We start from the raw sequence: 22,879 nt of genomic DNA on the forward strand, positions 1-22,879 counted from the left end.
TGTACTTTAACTTCGTGGACGTAATTCTAAAGATTTTTTCAATGTTTTTAATTTGAAAATTATGTGATAATGTGATAGATTAACTATTTAAAACACTGTTATTTTGGTTCGTAGTGTTATAAAGTTTTTAGACATAAATGTTCTCTTTATCGAGAAGATTCAAGCCTTTTTAAATTTAAATTTGTTCAGAGCTTTAGCGAGGGACAAATTATAATCTAAGAAGGCGAGAACCTTCGAGATATAGAGAAAATTTAAATCCAAAAACTTTATATCACGTCGTACCAAAATAATAGTGTTATAGGTAATTTTATGAAACGTTTGTGTACTGTCATATTTCAAAGCAGGAGTAAATAAAGTTGATTTCAATTTTATTTTCATTTCAGTTGAAAAATATATTTTGGAAATATCTTAAATTTTTTTTTGAGACAATCCGGGAACCAAAAAAAACTTTATAGCACACGTGCTATAATGTTGTGCTATAATGTACAGCTAAACTATGAACAATTTTACAACCCTGGAATTTTAAAGGCATTTTGATTATTTTTATGTAACTGATTTCGAATTCTTCCTGAAAAAAGCAAGAAAATCTAATTATATTCGAATAAATTTTTAATAAAACGGGGNTCTTTCACCAGCTTCCCATACGCCGCCACTGGTTGGGGTAGAGTTACACAGAACTTAATTTAAGAGGCAATTTTAGAAACAGATAGATTTTTTTTTATTTATTGTACACATCAAATGTTTTTGCTAAAGTTTTAAGATAAATTTTGCTCCCTTCCTGAAACCTTTCCCCTCCATCAGTCCATAAATGCTTTTTTTATGTATCGCTGCAAAAGAGTGACTATAAGACTAACCTTGATCGCCTTCCCCTCCTCCCCCTCCAAAGTGATGGGTGTACCATTGACGAGAAGAACCTCTTCCTCCCGGATACACACGTTCTTCTCCACACTCACAACCTTCTACACACGTTTCAGTGTTAAGGAATAGGATCCATTTTAGTTGGATCCGTATTCAGATTTTGAATATTTGATTTTAAGTTTTCAAAAACTAATTTTTAAACTTTCTTTTTTCTCGATATACTTTTAATTTTGAGATTAAAACTAATCATTGAAGCTAGATATTAATGATATCTTACATAAGTTTGAACTATGCATTAAAAACTAAAATTTGTAGTAATTTTAATTCTACGCTTTTCAATTACTTTTCTAGAAAAAGCTGTTTTTCTGTTATTTAAAAATTTTTATTTTTTAACTGTTTAATTTAGCTTATTTTTTATATCTAGTTCATATCCCTTTCAAACATTGTCATTTTCGCTTAAATTTAACGGTAGAATATAAAAAAAAGTTATTATCATAACGGCTCATTTTTAGCTATTTAAGCAATTTTTGTTCGGTTTTTAGCGAACTATAAAAAAAACCCTTAAGTTAACCTTTCTGACCTATCATCACTGCAGTATTATCTTTGAAAAAAATGATTTATTGAATGAGAATCATTTCTCCTTCTTTATTTACCAAATTACCATAGTAAGCTGGGATAAATTGCACTTAATGCAAAAATAGATCTACCTGTCCTGGCCCGAGCATCTCCCGGACCGCCGCGGTTGCAGCCGCTGCCTCATCCTCAGTAACTGGTACAGTAGCCGTACTCGTGTACTTGACCAGCTCGCCCGCCATCTTGAAAAAAAACATGGCGGAATTTTAATTTTTAAAAAAATGGTGGATTTAACATTTTTAAGATAATCATTGATCAATGATCAGTTGCAAAAAAATAAGTTAAATTGGTTTATTTTCTAAAAAGAATCTGACAAAAAAGAAAAAAATTTGATAATGTAACTAAAAAAGACAATTTTCATGATTTCTGAAAAATAACTTATAGAAAAAGTACCTTCAGACTTGGGTCAAATTCCTTTTCGACATCATGCTTTATTTAGTATCATTTTCTGAAAAAAATAAATACATTTAAATAATATATATATATGTGCAGTGTGCATGAATAACGGAAAAATACATGCATTTGCAAAAACCTTATAATAATATCCAGAAAAATATGATGGATGAGAATGGAAATTTAAGTTTAAGATGATTAAATCTCGATTTATCCCCAATATTTATATAACAATATAAATAATGATCAGTTATAACCAGGTTGTTTCCAAATAGGTACCGAACTAAGGAAAAACTATTCTTTTAAAGGCAAATACTCAATATTTAAAACAATATTTAGTAGATTTAAAATTTCAATTGAAGTTTGAATACATGCGATTAAGAAAATGTTAAGCTGAAGAAATCTGACAAATTTTGAGGTTACATTTTAAAACAAAGCTCAAGAAAAGCTTATTTTAAATATATGTATACTTGTTTAGAAGATAAATAGCCAATATAAAAATAACAGGTATTTCAAAATAAAAAATTCTAACCATATAAGGGGAAGAACATAGAATAACAGTTGCGCATTTGAATAACAAAAAAAACAAAAATTAACTGCCTTCAAAAATTGGTCAAAAATAGGGGGAATGTATTTAAATAAAATAAAATTAGCCCCGTGAGCTACTTAACCTTAATTTATGATAAATCATATTGTTTCAAGGACACCCAGCAAAATAATGATTTTTATTTGATTTAAATTTTAACTCTAAGTTAAAGATATTTCTGCATCCCGTCCCTCCTTGGCAGAATAGGACTCCAGTCATCCTCCTCCTCCTCTTCATCCTCTTCAAGAACATTTCTCAGCAGAGGACCAGGGACATCCTCCTCGGGATCAGACAGGTTCTCAGGATCAAGAACATCCTCAGGACTATGATCTTGCTGAGGCTGAACTCCTTGAGGTTGGTCTACAGGGCCGAGGTTCACTTGCCATAAAGGTTCTGAAGTCTGGAGGCTGAGAAGCTGAAAATCCTCTAAATATCGATCTAAATCCGCAATTTGTTTCAAAAACCAAAATAAAAATTAAGTTATATCTGAAGGCAAAACTTTTGTCTTTAAAATCCAGATAGGCTGGAGCAAGTTTCGGTGTGAAAAGAACTGTTGCCCGAGTAGAAAACAAAGCCTAGGAATCCTAACTTTTGTCGGATATCCATTATCCAACAAAACAAATGACAAAAGTAGCCACTTTAAAGGGTATGTTCGCGATTTTAAAAGACAGTTTAGTAAAGATTGATGAATTGAATTTAAAACAACGGATGAAAAACCAGAATAATTTAATACAATATTAAGTGATATTTAAAACAAAGCAAATTCCTTTATTTTCACTGAGGTCCCCGAGAGAAGATTCAACCCCCTGAAAAAATAGTTGATACAAGAGCTTGTAAAAGTACCCATTCTTCTAAAAAGAGTGGCATTTTTGAATAAAAGTGATTTGAGAAATTATGCCGTGTAAACAATAGATAAAAATAACAGATTTTATCACTTTTTTAGATTGGTGCTCAGATATGATAGGTGTAAACTGTAACGTTGTGGATGGGAAATGCCACGTTTAATATGAAGTTCAACTTTAATTGGTTTAATTTAATTTAATCTACAACCCTTTTAAGTCTTCCCTCAGGCCCAAGACAGGATGATATGTCGACATATTGAAGGGTTGGTTTAAAAAATTAGATTTTTTATTTTTGTTTGCTCTACCTGTCACATTGATGCTTGTTGGAGAGCTGTTTTAACCTTCTCAAATAGATCAGTATCCTCAGTTGCAAGCAGTTGTTTCAATATATTGAACACACTAAACATAATTAACTTTTAGTTCAGTATATTGTACACACTTAACATAATTAACTTTTAGTTCAGTATATTGTACACACTTAACAAAGTTCACATTTAGTTCAGTATTTTGATCACTAAACATAATTAACTTTTGGTTCAGTATATTGAACACACATAGTTCACATTTAGTTCAGTATATTGAACACTAAACATAATTAACTTTTGGTTCAAAATATTGAAAACACTGATCATAGTTCACATTCAGTTCAGTATATTGAACACTAAACATAACTAACTTTTGGTTCAGTATATTGAAAACACTGAACATAATTCTCAATTGGTTCAGTATATTGAACACACCGAACATAATTCTCATTGAGTTCAGTATATTGAAAACAATGAACATAACTTTCATTTGGTTCAGTATATTGAACACACCGAACATAATTCTCATTTAGTTCAGTATATTGAACACACTGAACATAAATCTCATTTAGTTCAGTATATTGAACACACTGAACATAATTCTCATTGAGTTCAGCATATTAAAAACACTGAACATAACTATCATTTGGTACAGTATATTGAACACACTGAAAATAAATCTCATTTAGTTCAGTATATTGAAGACACTCAACATAAATCTCATTTTGTTCAGTATATTGAACACACTGAACATATTTCTCATTGAGCTAAAACATACCGAACATAATTCTCATTGAGTTCAGTATATTGAACACACTGAACATAAATCTCATTTAGTTCAGTATATTGAACATACTGAACATAATTCTCATTTAGTTCAGTATATTGAAAAGATGTCTTACCCAATATCTTTAAGCTTGGCCTGACGTTCACAGCTTCCATCCTCTTCTCTCCAGACTAGGTTCTGAATACACACTACAGCAGCAGTCTAACAAATTAAAAAATTGTTTTAAAGGGACTGTAAGCATAAATTTAAGTGACCCTCCATGCAAAGAAGGGAATGGCCGATTTATAACGGTACCCTTAAAGCCTTTGTTTGCTCGTCGAAATAAAAGAATATTTGAAAAACATCTATTATGGAGTCTCTTGAAACTCAGAACCCCAGAAACTATTTGATTTTTATCATAAAATTTATTCTGAAAAAAACAATGCTTCTTTTGGATTTCGGGTAATTTTTTAAGATAGAAGTTTGAATTTGGTAAAGATCAGTGCTTTGGATCCGGATCCGGATCCGCTGGATCCGCATTATTTTGGCTCCACGGATCCGGATCCAAGCACAATTTTATTTTTCAAAATGTGCAAAACAGCGTTATTTTTCCTTAAAAATATCTTATTTTGAATTGTTTAACAGATTTTAAAAATATTCTCAGGATCTCAGGTTTCTATCTTGCAAAAAATGTTAAAATGTTTAACATTTTTTTATGTATGAAAAGATATTTGAACTAAAATAAAATTTTGTTTTGATCAATGACCTGGATCCGGATCCGAATCCGGATCCATTTTTTGGGAAAGCGGATCCAGGATCCGGATCCGGATCCGGCGGATCCGCATCAAAATTAAATGGATCATAAGCACTGGTAAAGATGTATACCGACATCCCGTCCCATACCCTTCCAGGGAGGGGGACTGTTCCCCCCACCTCCATGTGACCGCAGAGAAACCAGATCTAGTAATTATCGATGGAATGGAGGAAAAGATAGATATTTTTGAGCTTACTGTCCCATTAGAAACAAATATCAAAAATGCCAACACTCAAAAGATGAACAAGTATGAACATTTTATCACGGATATAACAATTAGGGATGTCTCTGTTCACCCTTTTGAAATCAGCTCAAGAGGATATATCTCACCATCAAATAAAGCAAATCTAAAGAAACTGCATAAGTACTGCAAACCCAGTGTGAAAATCTAGCCTTACAGTGCTGTTGTCATACCACATTCTTAGAAAACGAAAAACACTAGACTGGGACCAAGAAACTCCATTTCTGAGAACCACCTAATAACTAAAAAACTAAACTATACTCATGCAAAAAGTCTTGTATTGCACCTGTTTTTTGGCAAACCCTGTCAATCATAAAATGCAATATCCAGAGAAAAGAGTATTAGTATTATATTGTAAACTTTTATATTGTTTAATGTAATTTTGCTTTAGACAAATATAAATGGTGAATATATATCTGATTTTTATAATATAATTTATTCTGAAAACAAACAACACAAGAAAAAAAACAATGCTTTTTTTGTATTTCGGGTAATTGTTTTAGATAGAAGTTTGAATTTGGTAATTTGTAATGTTATATTATGCATTAAGAAACTTTAAAAAATAGCTTTATAATGCAAAATTATTCTTTTCAAGAATATTTTCAGAAAATATGAAAAGTTGATGAAGATAGATTTAATTCATATATTCTGAGAAATCTCTAAACAAAATCAGAGATCCTTGATAATTAAAGCATATAAACCCTACCTGGAGATTAGTATTATTATGGAGTATATAAACTCTACCTTGAGATTAGTATTATTATGGAGCATATAAACCCTGCCTGGAGACTAGTATTGTTATTGAGCATATAAACCCTACCCGGAGATTAGTATTATTATGGAGCATATAAACCCTACCTTGAGATTAGTATTGTTATGGAGCATGTAACCCCTATCCGGAGATTAGTATTGTTATGGAGCATATAAACCCTACCTGGAGATTTGTATCATTATGAAGCATATAAACCCTACCTAGAGATTAGCATTATCTAGGAGTTTATAACCCTACCTAGAGATTAGTATTATCTAGGAGTATATGAACCCTACCTGGAGATTAGTATTATCTAGGAGAATACAAACCCTACCTGGAGATTAGAATTATTATGGAGCATATAAACCCTACCATGATATTAGTTTTGCTATGGAGAATTAAACCCTACCTAGAGATTAATTTTGTTATGGAGCAAAATAAACCCAACCTGTAGATTAGTATTTTTATGGAGCGAAATAATCACTACCTGGAGATTAGTATTATTATGGAGCATATAGGACTTAAGTTTCTTCAACATATCCTCGTTATCAACAATTAACTTCTTAGACGTGTCTCCGTCTGCAATATTTGCCAGCAAGCAGAGGGCTTGTTCTTTTACCTAAAACAAACGTTTATTTATATTCTTCATGACCTAAGTCTTGAATTCAAGATTTCATGGGGTTTCTTGTAGGTGGAAATAAAAAATATTATACTTCTTAGTTATTTCATGGCCATCTTAAAAAAATTTGAAAATTAAGAAGATATAATCTGCTACAGTGAGAACCAGCAACACTGTGGAAAAAGGAAGACGGCATTATAGCAAAACTTAAATGTATTCTATGTTGATATAAACCAAATATTTGAACAAGTAAGTTATTAAATCATGTTTACAATGCACAATTACAGAAGTCTAAAAGTCGTCTTCCTAGTCCCGAGTTTTCTGGTTCTGACTGTAGTTGGGTTTCTCAAGTTATTCCAAAGATTAAGAGTTTAAGTTGAGTTCACAACTTAAACATGAAAATCACCTAGGGTGCTCGTTGTTTTCCTGAAGTTATTCAAATCAAAAAGCCCTTTAGAGGTAAAAAAAGAACTTAAACAAATAATTTACTGCGTACTTCTGGTGAATTCTCCGACTCTAGAATGAAGACGACTGCGTGCATCAGCTGTTTCCCATATAAACTGGAAATATGATCAATATGCTGCTTGTCGTTGCTGAGCAGGTTCCTCAGCAGGCCCAAGGTCTTCATCACCACCTGGATTCCAGGATCTGACAACAGACGGAACACCTGGGGAATATGATTCATAAAAGAACTGTTACAGACGTAATATTTAGCGATCCCATTAATTAGAATGGCATTTCCGATTCACAATGGTCCCTTAAACGTATTGGCTGATCTAGAATTCGTTATTTTCATTTGCAATTCTCTTTAAAAGTAACTTGTAGATTTCTTGCCTTAACACAACGAAGGAAATTGTGAGAATTAAACATTAAACACTCTTCAAGCTAGACAACGAAACTATCTTCTACATTATGGATTAAATAAGGTTTAAAGAGTATCTTTGTGAATTTGACGTGAACATCTTTATTTGACTGGTCACTTGAAACTACTAAGAAAATTTATATAAAGTCAATCTTTAAGCTAAAAAACCTTGGAAACGGCTGAACCGAAAAAAATACGCAGAAGAACCTGAATATTTTGTTAAAAAACAATGTTCCACAAGACACATACAAGTACATATAATCTTCTTAATATGAAAAAAAATGATCTAATAACACAAATAGTCTTAATGTTATCAAACCGTTCCCTAAACTATAGAAATTCCCTTTACACTGAGCTCTTTTTGTTCGCTGGTCAATGAAAAAATTGATCTTTTGAAAAATTCGTAGAACAGAAAAGAAAAGAAACAAATAGAAAATTCAAATTAATAAAATTCTGATTATAACTGACTCATTCCACTTCACAAAATATCAATTCAAGCTCTGAATATAAATATTTTAAATTTTGAATTATAAGACCCCCCACCCCCCCCCNATCTGTCCCCAATGTTGTCATAATATGAGATTTGATCCTTTGCTCTGAATTGAATGAGAGGTTCATTAGTCCCCAGACTCCGTTCAAGCGCAGACTAGGATCCTGCTGATGGGTCAGCTCACATAGAAGCTCTACAGCACCTAGACAGTCAAATTCATTCATACAGTGGTCCATAAAACCAAAGAAACAACCTTGAAGCCAAAAAGTGATTTATAATAAAGTAGAAAAAAAGAACACAGCTTTCCTTCTTCCAAAAGGTTCTTAATTTGAACTGAGAGTAGATTATAGAAAAAAAATTCTCTTCTGAAAAATCCCATCCTAAATTAATTTTAGAAATGCTTGGACTTGCAATTTTATCCAGAAATTTAGGGGTTCCCCAGTGATTCGGAGATTCCAAATAGTTCAAATTATCTCAATCAATAAAAATATTGAAAAAAAAAACTCATTCTTCGACTCACATTAATCAGATCGGATTAAAGTTCTTGGAACTCCCATTATCCACCAATATCCACTAATAACAATCCCATTATCTACCTGAATCAAGAAGTTTCTCTTTGCTTGGTGAAAAGTCCAAGAGTAGATTACAGAGTGTAGAGGAAGCAACAAGAACACTCTCAACCTATTAACCATATCAGAGTTGATTTACACCTTACACGGTCCATTTTTTTTTAAATTTTGTTAACGAAGTATAAACTAAAAATCCTGAATTTTTAACTTTTTAAAATAATTGCGATTCTTTATATTTTGTTGTCACACTAGACGTTAGACATGTGTCGAAACCAAGTAGTAGTTTAATGATTGAAATAACAATTATATTTCAAGAGAAGGCTCAGTCCTGACTTCTAGGAATGATAGTTGATTATTTCTTTGTTTCTGGCAAAATAAAAACTGTGAAAAAAACTTTTAATTTTCAAAACCTAAATCTGAACTTTTGAAAAAAGAGATTTTTAAAAGTTTTTTTTCTGAATGGTTCATCGAGTTTTAGCATAAAAATAAGCGAAATAAGAAGAAAAACCATTTTTGAATTCTTCTTGTTAAAAATCAGTGGATCCAGGATCCGGATCCATATCAAATAAGATAAATCTTAACATTGGATGAATTATTTTGACAAATCATTAATCTTGCATAGTTTAACAAAAGCAAAACTTTTCAGGACACTATTTTGAAATGAAATAAAATATCTCAGATTCTTGGAAAGTCAAAAAACCTTAACTGTTTCAAAACAAAGCAAGAACACGCTGCTATTCTCTACTTTAAAGGGACTGTAAGCGTAATTTCAAGTGATCCTACATGGAAAGATGACGATGCCCGACTGACAACAGTACCCATAAAAGCTTTGTCTGATCAATTAAGAATTATAAATCAACTTAGAAAACAGATTATTTTCAACTATGGGTGCTCTACAAAAGTTAATTGAGTATTTCTACTGCAGAAAAAAAACTAAAAAGCAACATATCTTTTACATTATTGATCAGATAAAGCTTTCAAAAGTACCGTTGTGAATCGAGCATTGCAATCTTTGCATGGAGTCACACGAAATTATGCTTACAGTCCCTTTAATGCTTTAAGATCCCNTAGGTCCCACCTTGTCCTAACTCTGGTTTGAAGTTTACCTGGAAAGTAGTTCTGAGAAGCTGAACTGATCTTGAAAGAGAATGAAGGCAACGTATGGCCGCCATCTTTACTTCCTTCCAATCTAGTAATAATGGTTTTATTAAAGACACTCGAGAAAAATTTCACGAAAGACTCAACTTTAAAAAGCTTTCCATGGGCGATTCACAACGGTACCCATTAGCCTTTGATTGGATTAAAAATTAATTTAATAAATATTACTTGTTCCACTTAAAATTTTATTCAATTTTTCAAGATTCAAGCCGGCGCTCAATTGAAACTGGTTTTTGAGGGATTTGAGACGCGGCTTAAATTCATAAAATTCGGACAATGGTTGAGTTTTTATCTTAAAGATTAGCAAGTAACATGAAGAACAAGAAGCAGTTTCAGTAAGACTAACTTTAATAACAAATTAAATCAAATGGCCATGGATTGTCAAACAGCTCAGATTAAATCTATATTTAGACCTACTTCCAATCATTGGATTCTTGGAAAGCCTAAAACAAAAGCAGGCAGATTGCTCAATTTTTGCAAAGAAATCTGCATATTACATTTTTGCAGGCGCCTTTAAAGGGGATTTGCACATTTTCAGTTACTAGATTTCGCAATACATATTTAAATTTTGGCAAATTTGCCATTTATTTGGCAGATTATTGAAGTAGAGCCCAAGTAAAGTATTGTATACTGGTCACGGGATTTCCGTCTGCACTGGCATTGGCTGAAGTTCTGGTGACGTAATACGGACTTCACGGACTATATGTAATTATATTATTAATTATATCTATTAAAAATGCAAAATAAACGCCTGAGATTCTCAGGTTTCATCCTATTCCCCCTTTCATTTTTCAAACACGGTCCCATTAATGAACCATTTAGAGTTAAGGAAATCTCCTATTTTACATTTCAGATTTGGGTTGAGAACAAATTTTTTTGTGCAACTTTTGGTTGATATTTTGCCCCTTGGATCCGAATATTTTTGCGGATCCGGATGAATGAAGCCAAAATTTTACGGATCCAACGGATCCGGAACCTAAGCACTGCACATAAATAAGAACTCCTGGATTACCTTCATCATTATCCTGTAGAGCTCCTACTACAGTATCAACTAAAGGTTCCGTATCTATTAATCTTTTCCTAATATCTTCATCATCAGCAGACAAACTTCCAAACAACTAAAATACAAGAGATGAAACTTCCAAACTTCCAAACAATTAAAATACAAGCGATGAAACTTCGAAACTTCCAAACAACTAAAATACAAAAGATGAAACTTCGAAACTTTCAACCAACTAAAATACAAAAGATGAAACTTCGTAACTTGAAAACAACTAAAATACAAGAGATGAAACTTCCAAACTTCCAAACAACTAAAATACAAGAGATGAAACTCGAAACTTAAAAACAACTAAATACAAGATACGAAAAGTCGAAACTTTCAAACAAGTAAAATGTTAGAAATAAAACTTCCAAACTTTCAAACAAATAAAATACAAGGTATGAAACTTCCAAACGTAAAAACAAAAACAAAAACAAAAACAAACTAACAAGAAAATTGTTATTTGGAAAAAGATTGCTAGAAATCAAAACTTAAATAGAAAAGTCGTCTTCGTTGTATTGATATAATGGCCGACCGTATAAACTGCAGACGCAGCGAAACAAGGGAATATTGCCAACTTACATTGAACGCAGCTTTGCGTAGATTTTTCAAATTATTCGCGTCCTCTTCGATTTTCTGATTTAGCTGAGTTAACTGCAGTTTGGTCATACCTCCAGATCTCTGAAATAACTGAATGAGTTGGAATTCCAAAATAATGTTTTGTATGTTTGTATTTTTTATATTTTTGTATCCTGCTGTGAACTCTTCATGCATTTATTATTTTCAATTGTGGGGTCCCTTGAAGGAAGAAAAACAATGGATAATATCCATTGGATATCTTATTCAATGATCCCTGTATATAAACCTACCTGTTTGGGTTCTGGAGCCCATTTTAGGAAACTTGCAACAGTTGGGATCAGATGGTTTGAGATTGCAGCAATCTGTTGAAGTTCAACATTAACCTGAAAATATTTATTTTTGAGGGAGTGTTCGAAAAGTAAAATCAGTAGCGATCGAATCCGCGTTTCCCCGGATTTTTTTGCTAACACTCCCATAAAGTGTTGGTGGAATGTTCAAGAGTTTATATATTTCTAACTTTCGAATATTTTACTATAAATTGGAATGCGTATGCGTATTTGATGTTTTACCAAAAAATTCAAAATAAACTTATTTTGTGAAATGTGTACGCCGTGCAAACTACACAATCGCTGTGTTTTATGTTTATTTCGAATAATAGCTTGACTTACAGAAGTCAGTGTTTCGTCTTTATTTCGAATGATAGCTTTACTTACAAAAGTCTGTGTTCATGTTTATTTCGAATAATAGCTTGACTTACAGAACTCTGAGTTTCATGTTAATTTCGAATAATAGCTTGACTTACAGAACTCTGTGTTTCATGTTTATTTCGAATAATAGCTTGACTTACAGAACTCTGAGTTTCATGTTAATTTCGAAAAAAAACTTGACTTACAGAAGTCTGATTCATGTTTATTTCGAATAATAGCTTGACTTAAAGAAGTCTGTGTTTCGTCTTTATTCCGAATAATAGCTTGAATTAAAGAAGTCTGTGTTTCGTCTTTATTCCGAATAATAGCTTGACTTAAAGAAGTCTGTGTTCATGTTTATTTCGAACAATAGCTTGACTTACAGAAGTCTGTGTTTCGTGTTTATTTCGAATAATAGCTTGACTTACAGAAGTCTGTGTTCATGTTTATTTCTAATAATAGCTTGATTTACAGAAGTCTGTGTTTCATGTTAATTTCGAATAATAGCTTGACTTACAGAAGTCTGTGTTTCATGTTAATTTCGAATAATAGCTTGACTTAAAGAAGTCTGTGTTTCATGTTTATTTCGGATAATACCTTGATTCACAGAAGTCTGTGTTTCATGCTCCTTAAGAATAATAACTTGACTTGCAGTAATAAAGGGGCTGTGTACGCAATTTAGAGTGACCCTCCAATGATCGAGAAGTGGGTCCAATTTACAACGGTACCCTTAAAACCTTTTCCCGATCAAGTATGAATTAGATATTCCTGTTAAGTGAGTTTATTAGTTTCTCTACATAAGTGACTTAAACAATGATTACACATGCAGAAACAATAAAGAAATTGTCAGAATTGAACAGTTTTCATCTCCAACAATATTGAGAAGTTCAAGGTATCAAAGTTAATGTTGTGAATCGGAGGATCACTAAACAGTTCCACGACAGTCCCTTTAAGCCCTATTTCTTTATAGTTTTCTATGTCTGTATTTATTTGCATTTATTGCAATGCATAACCACGATTGTGCATATTAGATAAAATTACACATCTTTTGGTTTGATAGGGTTTGCGATGCTGCTCATTTCACAAGAATGCCACTTTTTCTTATATCTGTGTACAGTGTACAGTGTATAGTGAATAGTGTACAGTGTACACTGTTCACTGTACAGTGTAGAGGAAGAAGAACTGTTAATGTATAATAAACCAGTATCGTAGAACAGGTGCACGGTGCTCACTGTGTTCACTGGCCCGTGTATTTCCAGGTTTAAATTAGGATTTGTACACAAATCTTCCTTATAGAACGCTTTTCAACCATTTCAAAGGTTTATTTGCAATTTTGATCTTAAAATACGCAAAACAAGTTGAATTTACGCGCAAGGCCTGACAGTTGTATCTACACTAGCTGTGCGCTTGTCTACGCGCTCAGCGGGAAGAAATGATGCGCACGAATATATAAGTGTTAAGCGCGGAAAATTCGATCCATAAAAGGATAGATTTCGAAATAGTATTCGTAATCAAATCCTCTATTCATTCATTAATAATGCATTGTACATCCCTACTCTTTATTCCAAAACCTCTAATCCTAAGCAATGCATTAAACATTGTAAATCGGGATAATAAGATGAAATATTGGACCAAATTAGATGTCATTTAATCAATTTTAAGTGACCCCTTCCCCCATTTAAAGAGGGGGTTGACTGATTCCCAAAAGTACCCGTAAACCCTTAAAAATTCCTTAATTATTTACCTGCAGCAGAGAGAAACAACATTTAGAAATAATCAGTTTTTAAAACTATATATAAACATGGATATCTGATTCATGCTTTTAACTTTTAAGGGTACCGTTGTGAATCAGACATGCCACGCTATAAATTAAGGGTAACTTGAAATTACGCATACATACAGAATCGAACAAATTTGGAATTTGTCTTTTCGTCCGAAAAATAAAATAAAAAAATTCTAGGAACACTTAATACCGACAATTAGCGAATCAAAAAGTAATAATAAAACTAGGCTTTATCTTTTTAACAAATATTTCTCCATCCCTTACAGTGACTGCAAACTGCCCCCCCCCCCTTTCATTCCATTAAACCTGTAGGTTGATTTTTAATAATAATAATAATATCAATATCATAATTTTACACCAAAAACTTTTACAGTAATTACTATCGAATAGACATGAAACTTTAACCATTTCAAATCAAATCAAATCAATTCATTCATTAATTTATAAACATGTTAGATATATCTATTAGATGAATAGAAAGATAGCTATTTAGATGAATATATAGATATGTTAAATGAATAAATATATATTTAGATGAATAGATATTTAGATATTAAGACGAATTGATAGATATATTAAATGAATACATAGATATATTTAATGAATACATAGATAGAAAATTAGATGAATATATAGATATATTAGATGAATGCATTGATAGATATTTAGATTATTAGATATATAGATATTTAGATAAATAGATAGATATATTATACATAGATATATTAAATGAATAGATAGATACATCAGATGAATAGATAGATAGATATTTAGATGAACAGAAAGATATATGAGTAAATAGATGTTTAGAGTATATAAACGGAAGTGTATTACGTAATGTATATTGTATAGAAGGAAACCAATTATTGGTCTAAACTGACAATTTTCACATACATTGTGATAACCCAAGACAGGATAGTAATATACATACAGAATTACTCACAAAGTATGAGAGATGACCAGAAAATCTTTTAATCAAGTCTTCTGCCTTGAATTTAGTTCTGAATTTTGAGATAAAATGCTTAAAGAGTAATGAGATCAAGAACCGAGAAGGTGTTGCGTATTAATAAACAAACATTATCGTCCTGTCCCTTGGGATAATTGAGTAAAATATTAACAGCTCTGTGGATTATTGTCTAAAGGGGAGAATTTTGTTATTACTAACCTTTATAAGACAAGTTACTTTATTCTTTTTTAATTTCAACTTCTCTGAATTTTAAGATCAACTATTAGAAGGGTAACAAAATGAATAACCGAGAAGGTTTATAGGTTAACCAGTCCACCTATTAACAACCATTAACGACTTATAATTCATCAGCTTTCCCTTGGCGTGAAGATGGAGTACCATGTAACTAACCTGAATAAGGTAGGCCAGGGTTTCTGCTGCAACTATCCTGTTCTCAACCTTCTCCTCCTTCTTGCAGAGCCTGACAAGGCAGGGTAGAACCCTGTACACCACCACATCCTCCTTCTCCAGCACTTTACTCCTGTACAATATTATAGTTTCAGAATATCCACTAATAACATTGAAAAAGGGGAGTTAAACGCCCATAGTTACTAGTTTCATACTAATCAAGGTTGTATAGAATACAACGTGGGGGATAGGATTTGCGTATATTTATCTTTGGCGTTTTTGGACTGCTGAGAACCTAGTTTCTGCGTAAAAACAGTAACATAGATGGTAGATTTTATGTAAACAAACATCAGTTAGTAAACAGTTAATTTCTGCGTAAGGCAGTGATTCATTATGTATAGGGGAAGGTAATGAATCTTTTATCGACAGTTTATTCTTTATTTTTTTTTCGTAATTTATATATAATTATTTGAATTAATTCGATCAAATAATTATCGTAGTCTTTCTATCTTCAAAATTGTTTCATTATGAAAATAAACCCTCATTGTTTCTGTAAGCAGTAGTCCCCAAGTAACTTTTATAGAAAAATGCCAATTAAAAAAATCACATGTAAATCGGTTCTGCTATTCCATAAATGAAAGGCCACTTTTAAATTGAGTTTACTGTCCCTTTGAGTATTCACTGAACCACGTTGTTTAATTAATATTTTATATGTAAGGTAGTTGAACTGAGTATTCATTGTTGTGGACAAATTCTTTAAGACTTCATTTGAGACATATAAAACGTTTCCACGATGTATAATTACTGAGTTTGAGCGCAAAGTCGACATTCAAAGTCATGAATTTGGATGGGTACGTTTTCAGAATCGGGTTTTTTAAACTTATTAAATAAGGGCGACGAAAAAAATAGTAAAAATTATGCAGTAAACTAATTAGATGTTTACTGTTTAGTAACATATTTATCAAAAGAATTTTGTCAATAAATTGAAGTTAGAATTAATTATTTCCTTTTTTATCATTATGTTGAATTTCCTATTTTCTATGAATTTGTTCGCAGATTTCTTCAAATTCTTCAAAGATCGTCTTTTTTTATAAAAATTCCAGAAAATCTGCAGAAAATCTTTGTGATTAAAGAGAGATTATAGAAACTAATAATAGAATAAGATATCACTTATTTTTAATGATATGAGTTAATTTTTATTTTCTTAAACTGTTTCTCAACAACTAATTAGTTTACTGTAAAATTTTGTTCACATTTTATGTCGTCGTTATTTAATAATTAAAAAAAAACTGAAAACGTACCCACCCAAAAGTACCATTTTGAACGTCAACTTTGGGCTCAAACTCAGAATTTACAGATGTTTAAAAAGTTTTACATGTCTTAAATGAATCCTAAAGAATTTGTCCACAACACTGCATACTCAGTTTAACTACCTTACATAGCCGGTCTGCCCCTTTAAGAAGAAAGTCTAGTCTAGTCTACCTGTTGCGTACATACTACATTTATGTGAGAACATTTTCGATTTTCGTTAAAATTTCGTTGACTGAACGAAAATTTCGCGAGAGAGATTGGACGAAAATTTGGAAACCCTCAGATAGACTCTTATTTTTAATAAGAATGTCTACCTGTACATATATGTGAGTATTCTGCTGGATTCAAGTTGTATCTCCTCTATGTACTCCCGCCTTGTGTACTGTACAACTAGACTCAGAAGCTGTTTACCATGATCACTGGTAATCAAATACTTCTGCGCGGCATTCTCGTTCTAGTGCACATTTTCAGTAAATTCTGGCGCTGACTGCTGGGTGTTTTAATTGGCTTTAACATTGCTTGCAGTGCGCAAGTTTTTAGTAAAATCATCGAAACTTGCAGCTTTATAATAGACATAAGTTTCCACCCAGTTCGTAACAAATAATATTTTTTTAATTATAGATATTAGTTGGCAGTTAGTGTAAAAGTCCGGGTTTAGGCCTTAAGTTTTAGTATGAAAGGTAAAAAATTGGAACAGATCAGTATATTTTAACTTGTGCACGATAATTCATATAATTAAAACAAATGGAAAACGTCAAATTATCCACTTTTCCCCCTGTAAAAGAGGGGCAATAAGAAAGTTTTACAAAAAAATATAAAATTTTATATTATGTTAGTTTACTGTCAATTTTCCTGGTATACAATCTTAGCAAGACAATGAAGCGCACTGAGCTGCGCCTCTGTGACCGGGCTGCTAAGCAGACTACACAATATATTAGGAGCTCCACCGCTCACCAGTATATTCTGCTGCTCTGTACTCATAGTACCAGCAGATAGAAGACGACAGGCCGCAATTCCACAATTAGTTGATTGCGGCATTAAACTGGTTACACAATAATGACCACTTTGACTTTAATTAAAAATCATTGTTTGTGAACGCATTTTTATCTTAATTTAAACACTAAATTATATTTGTCAATGGCAAGATTGTTTCCTTAATATTTGAGAAACTACGATGGGATCGGAATATATCACCTGCAAATAAATGTTCCTTTCAAATGTGAAATGTCTTAATCTAGATTATCTACATGATCTACATGATCTACATGATCGACATGATCGACATGATCAACATGATCAACATGATCTGCATGATCTACATGATCTAAAGTAATAATACGGATGTAGATCATGGAATGAAGACTGATTGGTTTTGCAAAAACTAAAAAACCAAAATTTGAAAAGGACAAAGAAGATTGAATGGTATCAGAAATTAAATGATTTGTTTAATTAAAATTTTAATTATTGACAAGAAAATTCAAAATGAACTGAAAATGGTTGATCAAATATTTACCAAAGTAGAAGAAGGACCTAAAAATGGAGAGTTATAAAAATATTAAGACTAAAAAATACCTCTACAGGTGGATTTTTCATATTAAATATGGAGACTAGGCTCTGTAAGCAGGCTTCCGTCAACTAATAATTAATCAACAAATTTATCAACAAAAAATTTCTAACATTACTATTTATTATTATGTGGCCAAAAATCGACATTTGACAAGTGACAAAAAGAAAAAAAACATATATTTTCGTGTTTCATTGTTCTTAATTCCTTTAGATCTGAAAAGTTGAGCCCATTTAGAAGAATTTTAACAACGCCTGAATCTAGTAAAGAACGTCTTGTTGTATCCGATCCCTACAGGTAAAATAAATTTCATACTTTTTATTTGGATTAACTCCAATTTTTTTCCATTAAAATTCAAGAAGATAAAGTTCAGATTTGATTTTTCAAAAGAAAATAAAAACATTTCATGCACATCTATTAAATTAAAGACAAAAAGAGCACATTTGAGCAATAAAATTTTATAAAGAAAGATAAAATAAAAATGGCGGTTGGTCTTTTGTACAATAGGGCTGAGCCGAGTAGGCGGGTATTTTGAATAGGGCTGAGCAGAGTAGGCGGGTATTTTGAATAGGGCTGAGCAGAGTAGGCGGGTACTTTGTACAATAGGGCTGAGCCGAGTAGGCGGGTATTTTGTACAATAGGGCTGAGCAGAGTAGGCGGGTATTTTGTACAAGGCAGGATTCAAATTAAAGCTATTGAAGTATAAAAATCCTGAAATAATAAAAAAGAATATCTTAATAAATAAATAAAAGAAAAACGGAAGATTGGAGAGAGAAGGGCACAGGGGTGTATATTTTCCCAAGAAATCATTCCCCCTTTTGAAAAAAATTGGTTTCTCTGAGTTTATTTACGTTTTTTAGGTTAACTTATATTTATCAAATGTTTTCTTCGCTAAATTGGGAGAAAATAAGTGAGTGCTAACTAGTGTTTTTATGAATTCTTTTGAATTAAAGTTGAAATTACAGTTAAGAAACTGAATAACAAACAGCTGCTTCGTGATGAAAAAGCTGACGATCCTTTTTTGTCAATTCTTTTTAAAAGAAATTTATTTAAACCATTCCTTGGAAATAGAACTGATAATATGAACAACACTTGTTTTGATCCTAAAATTAAAAAATTAGTCAGAAAGGCATTTTTTCTTAGTTCCTTAGTACTGTAGAAGGCTCCTTATTGGCAGCCATATTTTAATTGAGTTTTAGACCCAAATATTAAAAAGTTTCAAACTTTCCAAAAATATTTTCCATTTTTTTGTTATACTCATTTTGAACTTTTGAATTGTAAATCACGGGACTAATCTCCATGTTAAACAGACCTAAGGATTAATTAAATTCCTTGATCAATATCCCCTGGTGGTCATACCCTGCAGAGATAACTAAATTGAATGATTTATGCATTTATCCTAAAATTTTAAACTATCCATTTTTTTATCAAGGTTTACTATAATAAAACTTTAATCTTTAAAAAAAAAATTTTAATTGTAACAACACGTTAGTTTTTGCATCGTTTTGGGGTCGTTTTTTGGCCTTTACTTTCTTTTTCTTTCCTGGTCAAAATTTGGCAAAATGTCTAGAAGAGCAAATGTTCTCAACATTTTTTATTTTAAAATTTGCTTTTTTATGTCAAACGCACAACACTACCCACTTAAAATATCGAGATCAAGCGTTCAAGATTAACAATACTCTACTAAACATTATTGGGAAAAAATAACCTCGGATGAACATCATGATCCACTAGAAGACTGATCAGTCTAGCCAACAGTCCCTTTATTACAAACCTTTTCAACAAGTTGATAAAAATAGATTTTCAAAAAATATTCTTTGTTTGAAAACAATAGATTTTATTCTTTTTTTAGTTAACAAGGATGAATGAAATATTAATAAAAAAATATGATAAAAAAACTTAATAATAATAAATAAATGGGGAACCGGACAACGTGCTTCTATTAATAAAAATACTCAAATGAAAAAATGCTAAATTTATAAATTCTAATCGTTAAATTGCAAATTATCATGAGAGCTTTTAAATGAGAAGTTTAAAAAAGGTTTATTTTCCTGTTCTATTATCAGTTCCTTCTGCTTCAGGTTACCAATGATACTATTCTTTAAACAAGTAACTGCTACCTCCACCTAGAGCATGTTACCAATGATACTGTTAATTAAACAAGTAACTGCTACCTCTACCTAGAACATGTTACCAATGATACTGTTAATTAAACAAGTAACTGCTACCTTTACCTAAAACTTGTTACCAATGATACTGTTCATTAAACAAGTAACTGCTACCTCTACCAAAACATGTTTCCAATGATACCGTTTATTAAACAAGTAACTGCTACCTCTACCTAGAACGTGTTACCAATGCTACCGTGTATTAAACAAGTAACTGCTACCTCAACCAAGAACTTGTTACCAACGGTACTGCTCTTCAAACAAATAACTGCTACCTCTACCTGGAACATGTTACCAATGATACTGTTTATTAAACAAGTAACTGCTACGTCTACCTAGAACTTGTTACCAATTATACTGTTCATTAAACAAGCAACTGCTATCTCTACCTTGAACATGTTACCATAGATAAAATATTCTTACTAGTAAATTTTTGATCTCTGAATCAAGTTTTATCGGAAACGTACATTCATGTGATCCCTTCTTTTTTTAGAGATGCATGTACGTTTCACATTCTCTGCAAAAGTGACTAGCGGATTTCTTGCTACAGAAGCAATAAAGAAAAACTGCAACATATCCCACAATATTAACTAAATTAAGAGTTAAAGAGTACTGCAGTGAATCGGTCATGATCCTTTTTAAACGAGTTGTTACTTAGATTTATGTAATGTTACAGAACCAACCTTTTCTGGTCGTGTATCGTAGAGTGAATCCCACCTAGCGGTCGGAACTACAACCTCCATAGTTCCACAAACCATTTTTAAAACATTTCTCTGAAAATAATTTTGACTTTTTTTAACAACAGGGAAAAAATAACATTTATGTCAGTATTCAAATAATTGTATGATAAACGAAAGGGAAAGACGTTGGGGTGCTTCAAGCAGGGGGCTTGAGGTACCCGTAGAAGATTACAGCCTTGTTTAATATCTGATGTGTTCTTGATTCTAGGAAGTCTCATTCTTCCTAAACAAAAACAGTTAAAGCCCAAACCAGCTATACACTGACTGCTCCTAAGCTCTCACGGGCTAGGCTAGCATTTTTTTTGTAAATAGGTGAAATTGAGTCATTTTATTAGACCAATTTCTAATTTACTCAAAATTCCCTTAAAGGAACTGTTGACGTCATTTAAAAATGATACCCGACTTAAATAGCTACCAATTCCCCTTATTCAACTAAAAAAAATTCGGTCTTTCTACATTCTTGAAGATATAAATTCTCTAACTTCCGTTAATTACATTTTGACTAAAAAAAATCCAACATTTACTATAAAAAAGAATTCAAAATAAAAAACAAATAATTTTATTTAGAAAAACAATAATATTTCCCACAGACAACTTAAAGTGTAGAGTTAAGAATTGGACATGCTGTCTCTTTAATGGAGGGTTACTTGAAATTACACCGACGTCCCTTTCAAGTATTTATATTTTTGCTATAAACCTGTGTCTGACTATGATTCAGCTTCCCCTAGACCACTCCAATACCTGAGGATGCTCTCCTACACAAATGAATGAATAAAAAGAGGAAAAATATAATACAATACTCCGCAATTTTTGAAAATGTTCGCTTAATACTTCAGTTAAAATTATGTTCGGATATCCAAAAAAAAAAAATTGGATTACGGACTAAAATAAAAAGTTTCCACAGCGGATATTCGGATTAATTAGTTGGGGTTAAAGGTTATCCATTCTAAAGTTCCCAGCTCTGATCTGTTAATTAATCTGAGGCCGAATTTAAAGAATTTAAGCCGCGGATCAAATATCGCTGGTTCCACTTAAAAAGTATTCAATGTTTCAAGATTCAAGCCGGCACTTAATTGAAACCGGTTTTGGGATTTGAAACGCGGCTTAAATTCATTAAATTCGGACTCTGGAGATTAATAACAAGAGGAGAACAAGCATTATTTAATCTGGAGATTAAGAAAAAGAGTGGATCAAGCCCTAATCCCGATATTTAAAAGTTCCCAATTATAAAAACTCCAATTTATTCCTCCGAAAAACATTAATACCTTGTTTTTGTCCCGGAGATTGATAAAATTCTCAACATCTTCTATGGTTTGATCAATCGTTCTTTTTGCTCCGGGCAAATCATTTATCTACAATAAAATTTAAGATATGATAAAATTCCAACTAAAATTTACTCGTGAAGACTTTGGCTATGAATCAAAAGAAACAAGTATAATTTTTGATGTTTTTTGAAGTAAAAAAGCAGAATGGGACTCTATTTATTTTCTCCATAAAAGTTAACATAAACAATTCAAACCTCTAAAAAATTCCTTACAATAGGGAAAACCAAACCAAACCAAACCAAACCAAATCAAACCAAATCAAACCAAACCAAATCAAATCAAATCAAATCAAATCAAATCAAACTTTTAAGAATGTCCTTTTCCATACTTTAGATTCAAAATGATTATACTAAATCATAAATGAAGCCTGGCATCAGGGTACAAATGTTTTAATTAAATATGTTCTAGTTTTGTCGACCTTAGAAGTAACTTTATCGTCC

At 31.8% G+C, this 22,879-nt stretch overlaps 3 protein-coding genes across 3 annotated transcripts in view; all 3 read right to left on the minus strand.

Annotated features, from left to right (window-relative positions):
* LOC111698677 (ras-GEF domain-containing family member 1B) overlaps window positions 1–2,642 on the minus strand; it is a 21,683-nt gene extending 19,041 nt beyond the window's left edge. The window contains exons 1-4 of the mRNA XM_023469075.1: window positions 2,556–2,642; window positions 1,885–2,088; window positions 1,566–1,673; window positions 855–959 (exon numbers count right to left, since the gene is read on the minus strand). Coding sequence (XP_023324843.1) covers window positions 855–959; window positions 1,566–1,673 — 213 coding nt within the window. The 5' untranslated portion in view covers window positions 1,885–2,088; window positions 2,556–2,642. The remainder of the gene's footprint in view (window positions 1–854; window positions 960–1,565; window positions 1,674–1,884; window positions 2,089–2,555) is intronic.
* On the minus strand, window positions 2,339–21,148 carry LOC111698678 (armadillo repeat-containing protein 8). Its single transcript, XM_023469076.1, has 22 exons — window positions 21,058–21,148; window positions 20,258–20,332; window positions 19,915–19,967; window positions 19,267–19,309; window positions 18,414–18,497; window positions 18,215–18,277; window positions 17,796–17,836; window positions 17,495–17,684; window positions 16,957–17,096; window positions 15,335–15,464; window positions 11,799–11,891; window positions 11,512–11,610; window positions 10,900–11,005; window positions 9,836–9,918; window positions 8,757–8,841; window positions 8,223–8,362; window positions 7,305–7,478; window positions 6,677–6,808; window positions 4,520–4,605; window positions 3,618–3,711; window positions 3,237–3,276; window positions 2,339–2,908 (listed from the first exon to the last, which is right to left on the minus strand). The coding sequence occupies exons 1-20, from the start codon at window positions 21,130–21,132 to the stop codon at window positions 3,621–3,623; spliced, it is 1,983 nt and encodes a 660-aa protein (XP_023324844.1). The 5' UTR covers window positions 21,133–21,148; the 3' UTR covers window positions 2,339–2,908; window positions 3,237–3,276; window positions 3,618–3,620.
* Window positions 21,147–22,879, minus strand: part of LOC111698679 (puromycin-sensitive aminopeptidase) — an 18,954-nt gene continuing 17,221 nt past the window's right edge. The window contains exons 24-26 of the mRNA XM_023469077.1: window positions 22,380–22,466; window positions 21,812–21,869; window positions 21,147–21,337 (exon numbers count right to left, since the gene is read on the minus strand). Of these exons, the coding sequence (XP_023324845.1) occupies window positions 21,822–21,869; window positions 22,380–22,466 (135 nt within the window). The 3' untranslated portion in view covers window positions 21,147–21,337; window positions 21,812–21,821. The remainder of the gene's footprint in view (window positions 21,338–21,811; window positions 21,870–22,379; window positions 22,467–22,879) is intronic.

Source organism: Eurytemora carolleeae, unplaced genomic scaffold (genome assembly GCF_000591075.1).
Source record: "Eurytemora carolleeae unplaced genomic scaffold, Eaff_2.0 scaffold300, whole genome shotgun sequence".
NCBI classification, from domain to species: domain Eukaryota; kingdom Metazoa; phylum Arthropoda; class Copepoda; order Calanoida; family Temoridae; genus Eurytemora; species Eurytemora carolleeae.

Excerpts from the sequence above, each read along its gene's own strand:
- LOC111698678 (XM_023469076.1), bottom strand. The coding sequence starts at position 21,132 with ATGGTTTGTGGAACTATGGAGGTTGTAGTTCCGACCGCTAGGTGGGAT. Across the intron at positions 18,498-19,266 it reads TTATCAGTTCTATTTCCAAG|GGATCGGATACAACAAGACG; the intron begins GAATGGTTTAAA and ends TTTTACCTGTAG. Across the intron at positions 11,006-11,511 it reads TACGCAAAGCTGCGTTCAAT|TTGTTTGGAAGTTTGTCTGC; the intron begins GTAAGTTGGCAA and ends CTTGTATTTTAG.